The following is a 16312-nucleotide window of genomic DNA, read 5'->3' as shown; positions in this document are numbered from 1 at the left end:
AAAATCTATATACATAAACACTGAAAATTACACACATTACAATGTATACATAAACTTTAAAGATATCCTTACTTTGTTTTTTAAGGAGGCATTTGACTTTGTTTTTTCCTACTGTGAAGGACAATCATGTAGAGCCTAACTCTTTACAACTATCCCTTACTCTATAATCACATAGGCATATTTAAAATTAAGTGAAGATGTAGATACATAGCTTAGTTTTTTTGTATAGAATATTTACAAACAGGAAAACAGAAAATCACAAGAATTGCATGTACATATGTGTGTATATATGTGCGTATATGTGTATGTACATGTATATGAGGGTGTATACGTTTATATATATAATAATATATACCTTGAACAATATCTCCTTTTTCCTTTTTTCGAAGGAGGCATTTGATACAGGTACTGACATCTTGTTAGAATTTCTCTCTACAATTTCTCTTCCCACTATTTCTCTCTACAATATCTCTTCCCACTATTTCTCTCTACGATATCTCTTCCCACTATTTCTCTCTACGATATCTCTTCCCACTATTTCTCTCTACGATATCTCTTCCCACTATTTCTCTCTACGATATCTCTTCCCACTATTTCTCTCTACGATATCTCTTCCCACTATTTCTCTCTACAATATCTCTTCCCACTATTTCTCTCTACAATATCTCTTCCCACTATTTCTCTCTACGATATCTCTTCCCACTATTTCTCTCTACGATATCTCTTCCCACTATTTCTCTCTACAATATCTCTTCCCACTATTTCTCTCTACGATATCTCTTCCCACTATTTCTCTCTACGATATCTCTTCCCACTATTTCTCTCTACAATATCTCTTCCCACTATTTCTCTCTACGATATCTCTTCCCACTATTTCTCTCTACAATATCTCTTCCCTGTGAAGAGAAATCAAGTAGAGTCTGAAGCTTTTTACCACCATTATTTTCCTACTAAAATATTAAATATCCTAAGTTATAGTTACCAAACATTGATAACGAAATAATGTTTTTTTCTTGTGTTGTTTCCGGCACTTATATCTAGTTAAAATACATAAAATTGATCAAGAAATAATGTATCTTCATGTGTTGTTGTTCCGAAAAACTGTATACACTACCCTCATACATATGAGCAACAATAGATACTTAGATAATATATATATATAATTACTTAGTAAATTGTATATACTACCCTCATACATATGGGCAACAATAGATACTTAGATAATATATATATATATAATTACTTAGTAAATTGTATATACTACCCTCATACATATGGGCATCAATAGATACTTAGATAATATATATATATAATTACTTAGTAAATTGTATATACTACTCTAATACATATGGGCAACAATAAATAAATAAATATATATATGTATATGTTTGTGTTTGAATGTATATGTATGTATATATACATATGTGTATGTATGTATATGTTCTGGACTGTTATATCGTTATATACATAATAGTCTAGGATCTAATATATAAACATTTCTTAAATTGATTTGTCTAATATATATATTATACATACGTAAATATGATAACAGGATAATGAACCTGCTTTTTTTAAATTGTTGTTTTATATATTGGATAATGTATCCATAACATCATATGTAAACATTTCTACATATTTCGTTCTCGTCTTAGATATTTAAACAGTACATTGGACAGATATATCAGTACTTTATAAAAACCCATACCATTACCGTATGTTTCTATCCATTTTTTGCATCTCTTTGTTTCATTTGTTTGTTGTTTTTATCCTTTTTTTCCTGCTTTTTTTCTTTGCATTTATTCCATTGTATATGTCATGATGAAATGTTTACTATATTTGTACATACCAATCACTTTTGCATCAAATACCAAATCATGGAAAACTTTTATTGAACTATATTTTGTACCAACTGGACATGTTTTAAAGCAGAAACTAACTGTACAAGCACACACAAATTATTATTTACATCACCCTCCACCTTTTTAAATGATTAAATTATGTACTTTGAATGTAAAAGGGCTAAACAATAAAGATCAACGCATAAAAATCTTTAAATGGTTAGACGAACAAATTTATAGTATATGTCTATTACAAGAAAGTCATTTGACACATACTTTATTACAAACCTTAAAAGATGAATGGGACGGAGACATCTATCTTAGTGGACAGCATACTAATAAACAAGGCATTGCCTTTCTGATAAAAAATAATATAGGTATCACAGTCGACAACTTTAACGAAATAATAATTGGAAGACAAGCAAGCATAGACATCAAAATACACAAAACACAATAAACATTAATCAACGTTTATGGCTCTAACATAGATGATTACACATTTTACGAAACATAATATCCTTTATAATTAATAACCAAGATAAAAACATCATAGTTGGTGGTGATTTCAATACTGTTCTTAACCCATTATTAGATAAAAAGAAGGGAAACCTTTACACTCATTCTAAAAATAGAAACATTTTGAATAACATAATTGAAAACTACAATATAATAGACATCTGGCGTACAATAAATCCAAACGAAAGCAAATACACCTGGCATTCAAACAAAAAACAAACAATATTCTGTAGATTAGACTATTTTTTTAATATCTGAGTCACTTTGCAACATTGTTGACACATGTAGCATAAAACCAGGATTTATGCTGACCACTCTTTAGTTGAACTTAAACTGCACCAAATACAACCTGAAAGAGGCTCATGATACTTTTAAATTAATAATAGCATCTTATTAGATACAGAATATCAAACACAAATAAAACAAGAAATATTCAATACAGTTCACAATAATAATGCTAAACCCAAACACCTTATGGGAAGTAATTAAAGGAAATATACGAAACACAACAGTTAGATACACATCATTTAAACAAAAGAAAGCACACAAACTTGAAACTGAAACCATTAAAATCATTGAAACACTTGAAAAACAATTGCATGAGACAAACACAAACGACACCAAAGACATTGAAAATGAAATAACATAAAAAAAACAAGTATAAGAAGACATTTATCATACACGTCTCAATGGAATACTACTATGAGCACGTTCACACACGTTGAACATAATGAAAAAAATACAAAAAACTTCGCAAACATCGAAAAACGCAGAAGTGAACAAATAACTATACACAAATTAGTAGTGAATGGCGAAGATATAACAAACAGAACCCAAATACTAGAAGAACAACGTTTATTTTTCGAAACCCTCTATAAACGAAAACATGTTGAAAATAACACCCTTTTTAAAAAAACACATCATGCTTTAAATGAAGAGGAAAAAATACTGTGCGACGGATTACTTAATGAATATGAATGTGGATTAGCTCTAAAAGAAATGCAAAATAAAAGTCCAGGGTCTGATGGCATCACAATCGAATTTTATAAAATATTCTGAAATGATATTAAAATACATTTAATTAATTCACTTAACTGTTCATTTAACAACAAAAACTTAACTACGCTACAAAAACAAGGTATAATATCACTCATTCCAAAACCTGGAAAAACTTATCAAACTGGCGCCCGATTAGTTTACTTAACAATGATTATAAAACTGTAACTAAAAGTATATCAAAAAGAATTAAACAAATATTACCATCAGTAATTTCAAGATCTCAATCTGGTTTCATTAAAGGACGTTACATTGGTGAAAACGTACGTCTAATACAAGAATGCATAAATTATTTCAACCAACCAACCAATTCTGGTCTCATTTTCTTTGCAGACTTCGAAAAGGCTTTCGATTCACTAGACCATTCGTTTATGTTCTCTTGTTTAGAAAATATGAATTTCGGTGAGAGTCTTATTAAATGGGTTTAACTATTTTATATCGATATTAACAGTATAATAACTAACAATGGCTTTTTCTCAAACAGTTTTAACATCCAACGAGGGGTAAGACAAGGATGTCCACTTTCATCCCCGCTATTTATATTATGCATCGAATGTCTATCACACTATATACAATCAAATGAACATATAAATGGAATATCGCTAGAACCCGACGAAGAAATTAAACAGTCCCTATTTGCTGACGATGCAACTTATTTTTTTAAACGACAGTAGTGACTCATTCAATCATCTTATAAAATCGCTAACCCTTTTTGGAATGGCATCAGGTCTTAAATTAAACAAAAGTAAATGTACTGTGCTAAGAGTAGGTAAATTTAAACAAAGTAATATGCATCTTAAAAAAGAAATGAAATTCATCTGGACATCAGAAGAAGCAACAACGTACGTTAGGAATAACCTTTACAAACAATGAAAATGAAACTAGTCTTAAAAACATATTGCCTATACTACAAAAAATTTAAAATTGTTTAAAATCATGGCAACACCGTAAACTTAATTGTATCGGAAAAAACACCGTGTTAAAAACATTTGCATTCCCTAAATTAATTTATACACTAACAGTTCTCCCAAATCCACCAAATGATATTATTAACGATATAAAATCAGCAATATTTCATTTCATATGGGACGGTAATAAAACGAACTCAGTTAATTAAATCTGTAGAAAATGGAGGTATCAAATTAACAGACATCAACTCATTCTTGAATGCAATCAAATGCAGCTGGGTTAAAAGATACCTAGATAATACCAATACGAGTAAATGGAAATTATTCTACCAGAAAATCCTAAAAAAAATATGGTGACTCCTAACTTTTTGAATGTAACATCAACAATACCATTTTGCACGAAATTGCAAACGAAAACATATTTCTATCTAGTGTTTTATCGGCATGGACTAATGTTACTCATAATCTAGAAACGCAAATCACCAGTAAAACTATTTTATGGAACAATAAAGACATAACTTCAAACAGTAAGACTTTTTTCTATAAACACTGGTTTGAACAAAACATTAAATTTGTCGACCAATTGTACGATTACAGAATAAAGGCCTTCTATTCTTTTGAGAATATATGTTATATATACGGAATACCTTCAAGCAATTTCCTTATGTATTACACATTAATGAAAAGCATACCCATACATATTAAATCTATAATTAATACAAATAACACACCATGTACTCAAACATCATTCATGGAAAACATACTTGCAAAACAAAACAAACAAAATATTTTACAAACTACAAATTAAACAGCCACCAGAAAACTCCAAGATTCAAAATAAATGTCAAAGCCTTCTTCAAGAACAAGAATTTAATTGGAAACAAATATTTATCGTGCCATATAAAACAACTATAGATAGCACACTGAGAAATTTTCAAATATAAATATGTCCATAGAATCATAGCTACAAATAAATATCTTTTTAAGCAAACACATTGAAACAATAGAGCACCTTTTCTGGGAGTGCAAACATATTCAAATTCTATGGAACCAGTTAACAACATTTCTAGAGAAACATCAATTACAAATAAAACTGTCTCTCTTAAATATCAGTTTTGGTGTAAATACTTTTAAAATACCAGAAATTAATAACACTGTGAACCACATTATCATATTAATGAAATATTTTATATTCAGCATCAAATACTAAAAAAATACCTACTTTCAACTGTTTTATAAACTATTTAAAACTTAAGATCCAAATTAAAAAAACAAATTGCCCTTAACAATGATAAACTTCATATATTTGAACAAAAATGGCAACACATTTAACTTTTATAACAAGTCCAGAATGCTTTCTACCAACTTTATGCAACTCATTCATATTCAGAACTATTCTGTAGATTTTTCAACTACATATTAGCATATCTTGTATAACATGTTTGAACATTATTGCTGCTACATGATATAACTTTTTTGTGTGATCATATGCATGTATGCAATGTACGTCTTATATTGAATAAAAAAAAATATTTATGGCATTAATTATGTGATTTTGCTCATCATCAAACTTGACTGAGATTTTTCAGCAACTTTGATAAAGAATGCTTGAGAAATGTGAATGCTAGAGTGTTTACAAACCAATGTGGACGAACAGACAGCGGACAAAGACCAATCCTAAAACCTCACCTGAGCAATCAGGTGAGCTAAAAAGTGTGTTTCACCTATCTGAGCCATTTTCCAACTTGTCCAAGAAATCAATTAAACCAATGTGTTGACTTAGTTTCACGATGATTAGGCAAAATATGTGACTTCTTTAGTGTTCGATCACAAGGTTTCTCTCTATATAGTCACATAAGGAAAACTGCCCCACCCCCCTGGCAGCCATGTTTATTGACCGATCGGGACCATTAGCAAACTCATCTGAGATATATATAAAACCAATCTTTTCACCAAGTTTCATGATGATTGGGCAAAAAATGTGACATCTAGAGTGTTCACAAGCTTTTTTTTACTATATACATATAAGAAAACTGCCCTCCCCCCCCCCCCGGCAGCCATGTTATTCAACTGACCGGAACCATTTTCCAACTCAACTCTCGTATCAAGGAAACAAATGTTCTGACCAAATTTCAAGAAAATTGGGCAAAAAATGTGACTTCCAGAGTGTTCACATGTTTTCACTATATACACATAGAGAAAAATGTCTCGCCCACTGGCGGCCATGTTTTTTTACCGATCTGGACCATTTTCGAACTCGTGCGACATATCAATAAAACCAATGTTTTGATTAACTTTCATGATGATGGGCCAAAATTGTGACTTCTAGAGTGTTTACAAGGTTTCTCTTTAGCCATTTAAGGAAAACTGCCCCGCACACTGGCGGCCATGTTTTTCAACGGGCCACTTTTGAACTCAACCAACATATCATTAAGACAGACATTTAAACAGAGTTACATGAAGATTGGGCATTAAATGTGACTTCTACAGTGTTTACAAGCTTTTTCATTTTTTTTGACCTAGTGACATAGTTCTTGACCCAGCATGACCCAGTTTCGAACTCGATCGAGATATCATTGGGACAAATCTTCTGACCAAGTTTCATGTAGATCAGACAATAAATGTGGCCTCTAGAGTGCTTACGAACAAATGTGGACGGATGGAAGACGGACAAAGACCAGTCACAAAAGCTCAACTGAGCAAACAGGTGAGCTAAAAACAAGAGCTGTCACCATAGGATGACAAATGCCCCCTATAAACGCTTTGATAGAAGTTATAGCATTTTTCGAAACCTAAACACAGATTTGGAAACCTAAACGTGGACCCTAAGTTCAAGGTCAAGGTCACAGGGGTAAATAATTTTGTGCATATGGAAAGGCCTTGTCCATATACACATGCATACTAAATATGAAGATTATATCTCAAGGGACATAGACGTTATGAGCATTTTTCGAAACCTAAACGCAGATTTTGAAACCTAAACGCGGACCCTAAGTTCAAGACCAAGGTCACTAGGGTACAAAATTTTGTGCGTATGGAAAGGCCTTGTCCATATACACATGCATACCAAATATGAAGGTTATATCTCAAGGGACATAGAAGTTATGAACATTTTTCGAAACCTAAACGCAAAGTGTGACGGAAAGACAGACAGACGGATGGACAGACAGACAGACGGACAGTCCAATTGCTATATGCCCCCTTCGAAAGGGGGCATAAAAACTTCCAATCTCGAATAACATAATACATACATAAATGACACAACTACACGGTATTATTATGAAAACATTAATAATCAAAGGGGAGTAACTACTGTAAACTTTAATGCAATATTAAGAAGAGTTGTCTCGCATGTTACATGACCTTAATTCATGATAGTTTACAAGCCTTTTTACTATATAAATATAAGGAAAACTGCCACCTCCCCCTGGCAACGATGTTTTTCAACGGACCGGAACCATTTTCAAACTTAAGTCGGTATCTAGGAAACAAAAGTTCTGATAAAATTTCATGAAAATTGGGCCAAAAAAGTGACTTATAGAGTGTTGACATGTTTTCACTATATACATATAGAGAAAAATGCCCCGCCCACTGGCGGCAATGTTTTTTCACCGATCTGGACCATTTTCTAACTCGCCCGAGATATCAATAAAACCAATGTTTTGACCAACTTTCATGATGATTGAGCAAAAATTGTGACTTCCAGAGTGTTTGCAAGGTTTCTCTATAGCCAAATAAGGAAAACTTAGGCGGCCATGTTTTTCAACGGACCGGAACCACTTTTGAACTCAACCAACATATCATTACGACAAACATTTTGACAAAGTTACATGAAGATTGGGCATGAAATGTGACTTCTACAGTGTTTACAAGTTTTTTCTTTTTTTTGACCTAGTGACCTAGTTTTTAACCTGGCACAACCCAGTTTCGAACTTGCCCGAGATTTTATTGGGACAAGCCTTCTGACCAAGTTTCATGAAGATCGGACACTAAATGTGGCCTCTAGAGTGTTTACGAACAAATGATAACGGACGGACGTACGACGGACAAAGACCGGTCACAAAAGCTCACCTGAGCAATCAGGTGAGGTAAAAATGCAAGTAGTTCCCCCTGGTCCATGTAGTGCAGGAAGAGTCATTCCAAGATGTTTTACATGATCGTCTGCACAATTTCATAATTTAGCATTGTTTAAAATTGTGTGTCCTTGTGATTAAATGATGGCAAAAAGAATTACATTCAATAAATATGTTTTTCACGTCGCTGTCCAGCCAAGGTTTTGATTTTTTCTCAATGCCAATGAAATAACAGAGAAATTTGTTCTGCCAGTAGACTTGAATGAATAATTCCTTACACTTTACTAGCTTATTTGAGCAAATTCCATCAACACTTAGGTTACAAATCTTCCTTTGTGATGAACGGACAACCGGTTTGAGGTTTCAAGTTGTTCCTCTTACATTCACAGGAAAGAATTTAATAAATTAAGGGATACTGAAGCATCTAATCCTTCAAGATTTCAATCAAGTTTGGATTATATCAGTTGCAGATCATAAAGTTTGTTTTGTTAAAAATAGAGCTGTGACCTGAAAATTATGACCCAATCAAAGGATGACACTAAGGTATACTAGGTGAGTGTTAAATACAGGTAATTTGATAGAGAGAGGCTTAGACGGAGATTAATGTTTTCATGCCAAAAAATGATTACAATATTTTGAAAATAATAATAAGACAAGATATGTGTTTGTCAGAAAAACTATGTCCCCTTCTGCGCCGCTTTGAAGCTATATATTTGACGTACGGGCTGTTATCAAATACTGAAGAGGCCGATAATTATGTTAATTCTACCTACCACTGTACCAAAGCTTATTCAAAGTATTAAACCTTAATTATATTAGGTTAGCTATTTAAATCACAAAAGCTAAATAAGTGTGCAACTACAACAAAAGTTAAAATCACAGACAAAAGATGAATGCATCTGAGAGATTTCCTTCCTAGCAACTACAATAACTTATAAATAATACCTCCTAGAATACAGGAAAAACTGCAGCAGCCTTGATTTGTGTATCATTATGATAATACTCTGAAACCTTCAAATATAACCCACACATACAACACATACTGTAATAATCATGACTCTCCTTGTCTTTTAGTTTAGAGGTTCCTCATAAGTATTCTAGACGGACGCACATAATTACATGCATAATTGAAAGCAAAAAAAAATGTTAACACACACAGCTATTGATTGTAATAAACGTAAAGACATTTATTTGATAAAACTATTGCTCTTTTTTACGAAAACAAATTTTATAATATAAAGTTAAAATCACTTAATACTAATGCAATACACACTCCATACGTCGCTGTGGTGTAATGGGTATGGTGTCCGCCTAGCGACCGGGAGGTCATGGGTTCTATCTCCAACGTGGGAGTGTTCTTTAAGTCTCCCTAAAAGACATATCACATACGGATACATCATACCCGTATAAAAACTCTGTAATCAGTGGACAACCATCATAAAAAACAGAATTCACCTCCTTGCTTTTAAAATTCAATTTTTCATACTTTCACACTGCAGAAGACAAAACACATATTATTAAATAGATAACATAAAAAAAGAAATCTTACCTTATTAAATGTCATCTTAAGCCTTATGTTTAAGTACTGATAGATTCTTATTGTCCAGTAATACAAACATTCCTTAGTTGCATCAATGCTACAGACTGTCTGCCACATTAAAATACATGTGCGGTCTGCATGAGCCTCAGATGGCCCGAGATAATCAATACCATGGCTGCATCAGACACACAATTGCTGCTATTATTCCTATGATCTCCCTGAATAAAACATACATTATACATTAGATGAGTTTATTTAGTTATATTGGCCAGATACAAAGCTTTACCAATGTTAAATTATAAATTCAATGTAACATTCCCAGATATGATTCCTGTCAGCACATTGAAGAGCCTATTGTCATTAAGGAAAGTAATTATTAACAAGCTGCACCTTACAAATGTTTGTCATTTGGCCTTCAGTGTGAGCTGGATCTTCTGCACCTTGTCCATATGATGATCATTTGTAGTCAATTATTTTAAAACTGAAAGACTAGTGATGAAGTTATTCCAGACAAATTAAACCTCTAAGTGTGCTTGAGCTTTGAGGTGGGGAGATGTTTGAAACACAAAAATCACAGTCTCCACATGGTGAGCATTTGTGGTAAATTATTATATCAAAGCGCTGAAGGCGCTGTAGGTGTTCGCTGTTGTAAAATGTTGTCCTTGATTAGCTTGTGTGCATTGCACAGGCTAATCAGTATGCACAGGCTAATTTTATTTGACATGCATTAAGCCCCGCTTTCCCTGAAAGCAGCCAATATGTACAGATTTCAATGATAAACACTAGACTGGCCAATCTTGTCTTACAAGCTGTTAAACACTATTAGTTATATAAACCCTCTGCAGTGTACCAGTGGTGAACTATAAACAGGCAAATGTGGTGGTTATCTTTCCTAGCAGACGCTCTATATAGTATTTGTCGTCTGCTGCAACAGGCAGTGGTTGTCTTTCCATACCGTACCTAAGGCTTCTAAGCACATACTGATTTGCAAAATATGGTCTGTAACATTAGTGTGAGCTAATGCTCACACTAAAAATTGCATGATGAATGATGAAGTCAAGTCCAGAAGGGTTTTTCATTGCCAAATTTAAACTTTCTCCCTTAAATATTACCTTGACCTTAATGTGGAAAGGAGACAGTTGTGTTTTGTGGCCTTATCGACCTTTGACCTTTAAGCCTGACCTTTACCTTCCAGGTAAGAGACAGGTGTTACATGCAACAGGTTTTCTTTCGATATAGGCGATTTATGGTTTTACACTCACATACACTGGACCATCATAACTGTATAAAGATTTCCAAAAGCAGGCTTGACAACAAAAGCCTTGTCTTCAAAAATCTTTCAAACAAAGAGAACATCTCAAAACTGATTATTTAATCAGTAACAACTCCTATAGCTGATGTGGAAATTTTATTGAGCTGAAAACATTTGAAGACAGTGTGAGAAAACTGAGGATGGCACAGGATTTTCCAATCAGATTCAGGAAGCAGGCAGAGACATTCTGTTGCAAATAATATTAAGATACTATCCTCAGCATTTTTTTTCCTTCTTTATAAAGTACCGGAAAACGGCACTTTCCCTTTTAGGAAAAAACTATACATTTCCCAATTGCTGTCAAAAAAATATCCATTTGAAAATTTCTATAAAAAAATGCAACATTTAGTTAGTTTCCATATGCAGCTCGATGGCTTGAACCTAAGTAAATATAATATTGACAACTTGACAACATTTAGTTATCAATTTTAAAGTATTTGGGAGCAAAAAATCAAATACACCAATTTCCCAATATGATTACTTCACAAAGCGAATTTTCCCAATTTCATGTTTTTTCGCACACAATTTGTCCAATTGGGTTCTTGTACAGGTACTTTTACCAATTGGGAAAAAAAATCGCTGATTACCGGGTATATACCAAGTAGATACAAAGCAAGGGAAAGCACCCATATCACTCACATTATGTTTTTTGAAAGATTTACACCCCTTTTAGAGATTTAATTGAAAAAAATATGTAAAAATAGTAAATACTTTAAATGTTTTTTTACTAAAATATTTACTTTTTTTCTATGTAATACAGTGTATTTATGCCTTTGTTGAACTTAAAACGTGGTTACGGGAGTATTTTGTGTGTTATGATAATAATTACCATTAAATTACTAACAGTTAACTAAATGAAACTGAAACCCAATAAATATGTTAGTTTTAATGTACAAGCATCTGCTGATCTCGATTAAAACTTGAAACAAGCAATATTAGGCCAATAACAATCTTTTATCAAATCTGAGGACTATTTTCACGCTCTCCAAGCAAACAACATCCAGAAAGCGAGGAGATCTGTGTATAGTTTCATGCCTACAGGCTTCCATGGCGCAGGTGGCCTAGATATTCCAACTATGCTACACATCATGAAAATGTTTGTGATACCAATCTTGTTATACGGACTTGAAGTCATCCTCCCTAAACAAACATTGATGGACCAACTCGAATTATGTCAGACAAGAATCTTAAAACAACTTTTCATGTTGCCAACAAATACTTCAGATATTGCAGTGTACGCACTTAGTGGACTGTTACCCGTACCAATACAAATTCACAAGAGGGCTCTTATTCTCTACAATAACATATGTTTACAACACGAGGACTCAGTTGAAAGGCGACTGGCATGTCGGCAATTAACTGTTAAAGGACATAAAAGTGCTAGTTGGTTTGTCGATGTAAGAAAATTGTTCTGGCAGTGCGACTTAGGTGACCCAGATGACCTTCTTACAACACCTTTGAAAAAGGAACACTGAAAGGAAATAGTGAATAACAATCTAGATCAGTTTTGGTATAATGATGCAATTAGTAAATCAAAATATATGTCATCACTCAAAAACTTAAATCTTAACGCAGTTAAACCTGGGAAACCTCATCCACTCCTACAATCATTATCCTCTTTATCTTATGACGCAAACAGACAGGCTATGAAGTTGAAGTTCATGTCAGGGACATACTTACTACAAACCACCCGTTCCAGATTCAGTGAAAGCAAAGTCAGCGATTTTTGCCAAGTATGCTGTGAAACTGTGACCAGAGACTCTCACCCACATGGCTCTAGAGTGCCACAGTCTCACTTCGATTCATGACCCTATCCTGGCTGATATCCAAAAAGAAATTGATAAGGTATCTCCGCATTTCCGGGAAACGTCCTCAGCCGATTAAAAAGTAAGTGTTCTCATTGACTGTACATTTCTTTACAATAAAAATAAACAATCAAAAGCTGAGTGGTTGAGGTTAGAGAGCGTAGATTTCCAATGTCAAAGATTTTGGTTTTCCTTACATAACCAACACTACAAATTTTTCGAAATACATAACCCGATCTCGAAAAGAGCTGCATCCGCGCATGCTAAGACTGCGATCTGGTTGAGAAAGCTAGCAAACAGTGATAGTGCTTGGATAATTAATCAAAACAACGTGTCTAGCACCGTTGGCCCACAAGGGCTGTCAAGACGAGGAACATAGAACATTGCTACATAACCTGTAATGTGAGGTTTATACTCTGTCCAAACAAATTTTTTTTACAATCATTCCCATGTAAACCAAGTTTGCTGTAAGCCTACTGTCCATGACACATAACTAGATGTTTGACTGGTTCAAAGCAAATCCATGACATCAAACCAAACCATTTGATGATGATTGATCCAAATATTGTTAATTATTGCAATGGCAATTTTAAGCATTTTCTCCCATAAAATCTATTAATTATCGATTGCATCCAAGAGATAGTCCCTTCATGCTTGAACACTCATGTATTAATATATTCATTAATTATGCTAGTTTATAAAACAACTGATTCACGCATTTTGGGTCACAGTATTGTTTGACACGATTGATCTCTTATTGATCAGAAAATTTTGCCACACCCGCCCGACCCTTTTGATTTGTGTTTATATATGTCTGCTTTATATGTTTTATATGTTAATTAGTAGGTGTAGTTTGCTAAATGTTTTGTTTATTATGTGCAATTAGTATTTGTATAGTTGTGATTCATAATTTATGTGGATAGCGATAGCCGTTATTGTTACCTGTTTAAGGATGTGTAAGCAGGAGTTGATTGGCAGAATTAAGTTATTTAAGCTATTGGGCTTAATTATTTAATTGATCAAATTGATTCTATTTGAAATAACGGTCAGTTGTATGGAATGTCTTGTATATTTGAGATTGCAAGTTCTATTGACCTTTAATTATAATGATCGTGTCACACCTTCAGAACTACGGTAATAAATATTCCATTTATTCTAGTTTATGTTCTTGTTTTATTTGAGTCTCGAGGATATGAGGTAATTGTGTAAAGATGTTATTTTCTGTCCCCATGTTAATTGTTTACTGCAAATCATATCACATTTTTACAAAATTGCATAGAATGTCATAAAATACGAAAACTAACACATAAAACTAAAAATCCCTTGAGATCAGGAAGGATTTACTGCAATGGCATCGGTAAGTATAAGGGAGATAACTTCTGAAAAGGATATGATGATCCAGTCTTCACGCAGAGTTGTCGTTCCTGGCTCACATACGGAATCCGGATAGGGCAAAGTTGAGTGTCGCTCGATACGACGCGCGACAATTCAGTCGACAGTCAAGATTTTCTGCGATATTTTTTTTCTAAAACCCAGCGCGATAGGCGACACTCAAATATTGATTGTCGCATGATTGTCGCGCGTCGTATTGAGCGTCGAGAGAATGTCGCTTGAATGTCGTGTGTCGACCTCAAAGGTCGACACGCGACACTCAACTTGGCCCTATCCGGATTTCGTACTCACACATTAATATTGTGATCCAGCTATGCTGGTTCCAGTCAAATCTCTGCGCGGAGGTTGATAATGATCACCTGAGTAGTTTAACCCATTTATGCCTAGCGTCTTGAAAAAAGGCCTTGGCAAACCGCGTTGACCCAGATAAGACGCCGTATCATGCGGCGTCTCATCAGGGTCTGCGCTGTTTGCTTGAAGGAATTTATGTAAGAAATATTCTAAATATAGCAATAAATATACTAGGCATCCATAATTTGAGAAATAAATTGATCCAATTTAGAAGGATGGGAGAGTCCACTAGGCATAAATGAGTTAATTAAGATGCTACATCACAGATTTTGCGAAATATGAAAATGAGCTTGTTTGATATCCATAGTTATTCATCAATTTATTTTTTTAGTGAATTGAGCAAATCTCTTTATATTGAAATGATATAGAAAATAATGCATGAAAAAAAAACCATAAAAAGCGCTAACCTGAGATTTAGGTAAATCAATTGTTGAAGACTTGACCTGGTGTTGTTTTTTTTTTACCAAACTTGACCAACCCACAAGGATGGCCTTAACATACATATTCTGAACACTTTGTTGCCTCTTTTTTACTTGCGTATCGGCTGAGAAGGGATATTTTACACTCAACAAGATTTTCCTGCCTTTAGACTTTGCACTCTTCCTCCACCTATGCCTTTATCGTCCACTGGTCTTGGATCATTCCGAAGGAGACAATGGTCTGGTAGTAGCGGGTTGTTACAGAGGTCGTTACAGTATTCAGTCCAACTGTTCAGAACTGCGGCAAGCTCGGTCAGGAGCTTTCTGCTATAACACTGGCCTTGGGCTGACTGGGCTTCGTGAGGGTCTTGATGGCACTGTAGGCATGCTTAATGCTTTGTTTGGTCATCTCCAGTCCAAGAACGTTTATATCGAAATAACTCTATATAGACTTAGAACTTGGGAACCAATGTCCCATATAATTGTATTCACAAAGTGAAGTTTTTGAAGAGATTTAAATTAACATAAAATACATCAATAAACAAGTGTAGTTCTAAATTTTTCTTCCATTTACAAAAGATCGATATTTTTTTCCTTTAAAGTAATGGAAATTCTTTTGATTTTATCTGTTTAACTATGCGTTGTTCAGACTATATAAGGTTAACTGTTATACGCCTTATTTGGCTTACTTTCTACTTGTTCCATGATCCAGATACATAGATACAGGCTATAGCTAATTAACATACCCAATGGTTACTCATAACATAGATGCAGACAGCCCGCACATTCAGTCTCTTGTATGTATTGCTTGGTGTAACATCATTAGTAGTTGTAGAGTTAAGCTTCATTAGAATGCTATTAAATATATAACCTCACACTTGTGTTGTTATTAAGTCATTTGACTATATATGAGACGCGTTCTGAGAAAACTGGGCTTAATGCATGTGCGTAAAGTGTCGTCCCAGATTAGCCTGTGCAGTACGCACAGGCTAATCAGGGACGACACTTTCCGCCTTTATGATATTTTTCGTTTAAAGGAAGTCTCTTTTACACGAAAATCCAGTTAAGGCGGAAAGTGTCGTCCCTGATTAGCTTGTGCGGA

At 33.9% G+C, this 16312-nt stretch overlaps 1 protein-coding gene across 2 annotated transcripts in view; it reads right to left on the bottom strand.

Annotated features, from left to right (window-relative positions):
* Positions 1 to 14418, bottom strand: part of LOC127844721 (kelch-like protein 15) — a 49218-nt gene extending 34800 nt beyond the window's left edge. Inside the window, exon 1 of one of the 2 annotated variants that reach the window (XM_052375151.1) lies at positions 14353 to 14418. In XM_052375151.1, coding sequence (XP_052231111.1) covers positions 14353 to 14356 — 4 coding nt within the window. In that variant the 5' untranslated portion in view covers positions 14357 to 14418. Of the gene's footprint in view, positions 1 to 9940; positions 10149 to 14352 lie in introns of those variants that run through there. The other variant, XM_052375155.1, reaches the window with a different exon arrangement.
* Positions 14419 to 16312: the final 1894 nt, after the last annotated feature.

This window comes from Dreissena polymorpha, chromosome 9, assembly GCF_020536995.1.
Source record: "Dreissena polymorpha isolate Duluth1 chromosome 9, UMN_Dpol_1.0, whole genome shotgun sequence".
NCBI lineage: Eukaryota > Metazoa > Mollusca > Bivalvia > Myida > Dreissenidae > Dreissena > Dreissena polymorpha.
The sequence above is the reverse complement of the archived record's forward strand: the minus strand, read 5'-3'. Positions and strand labels throughout refer to the sequence as shown.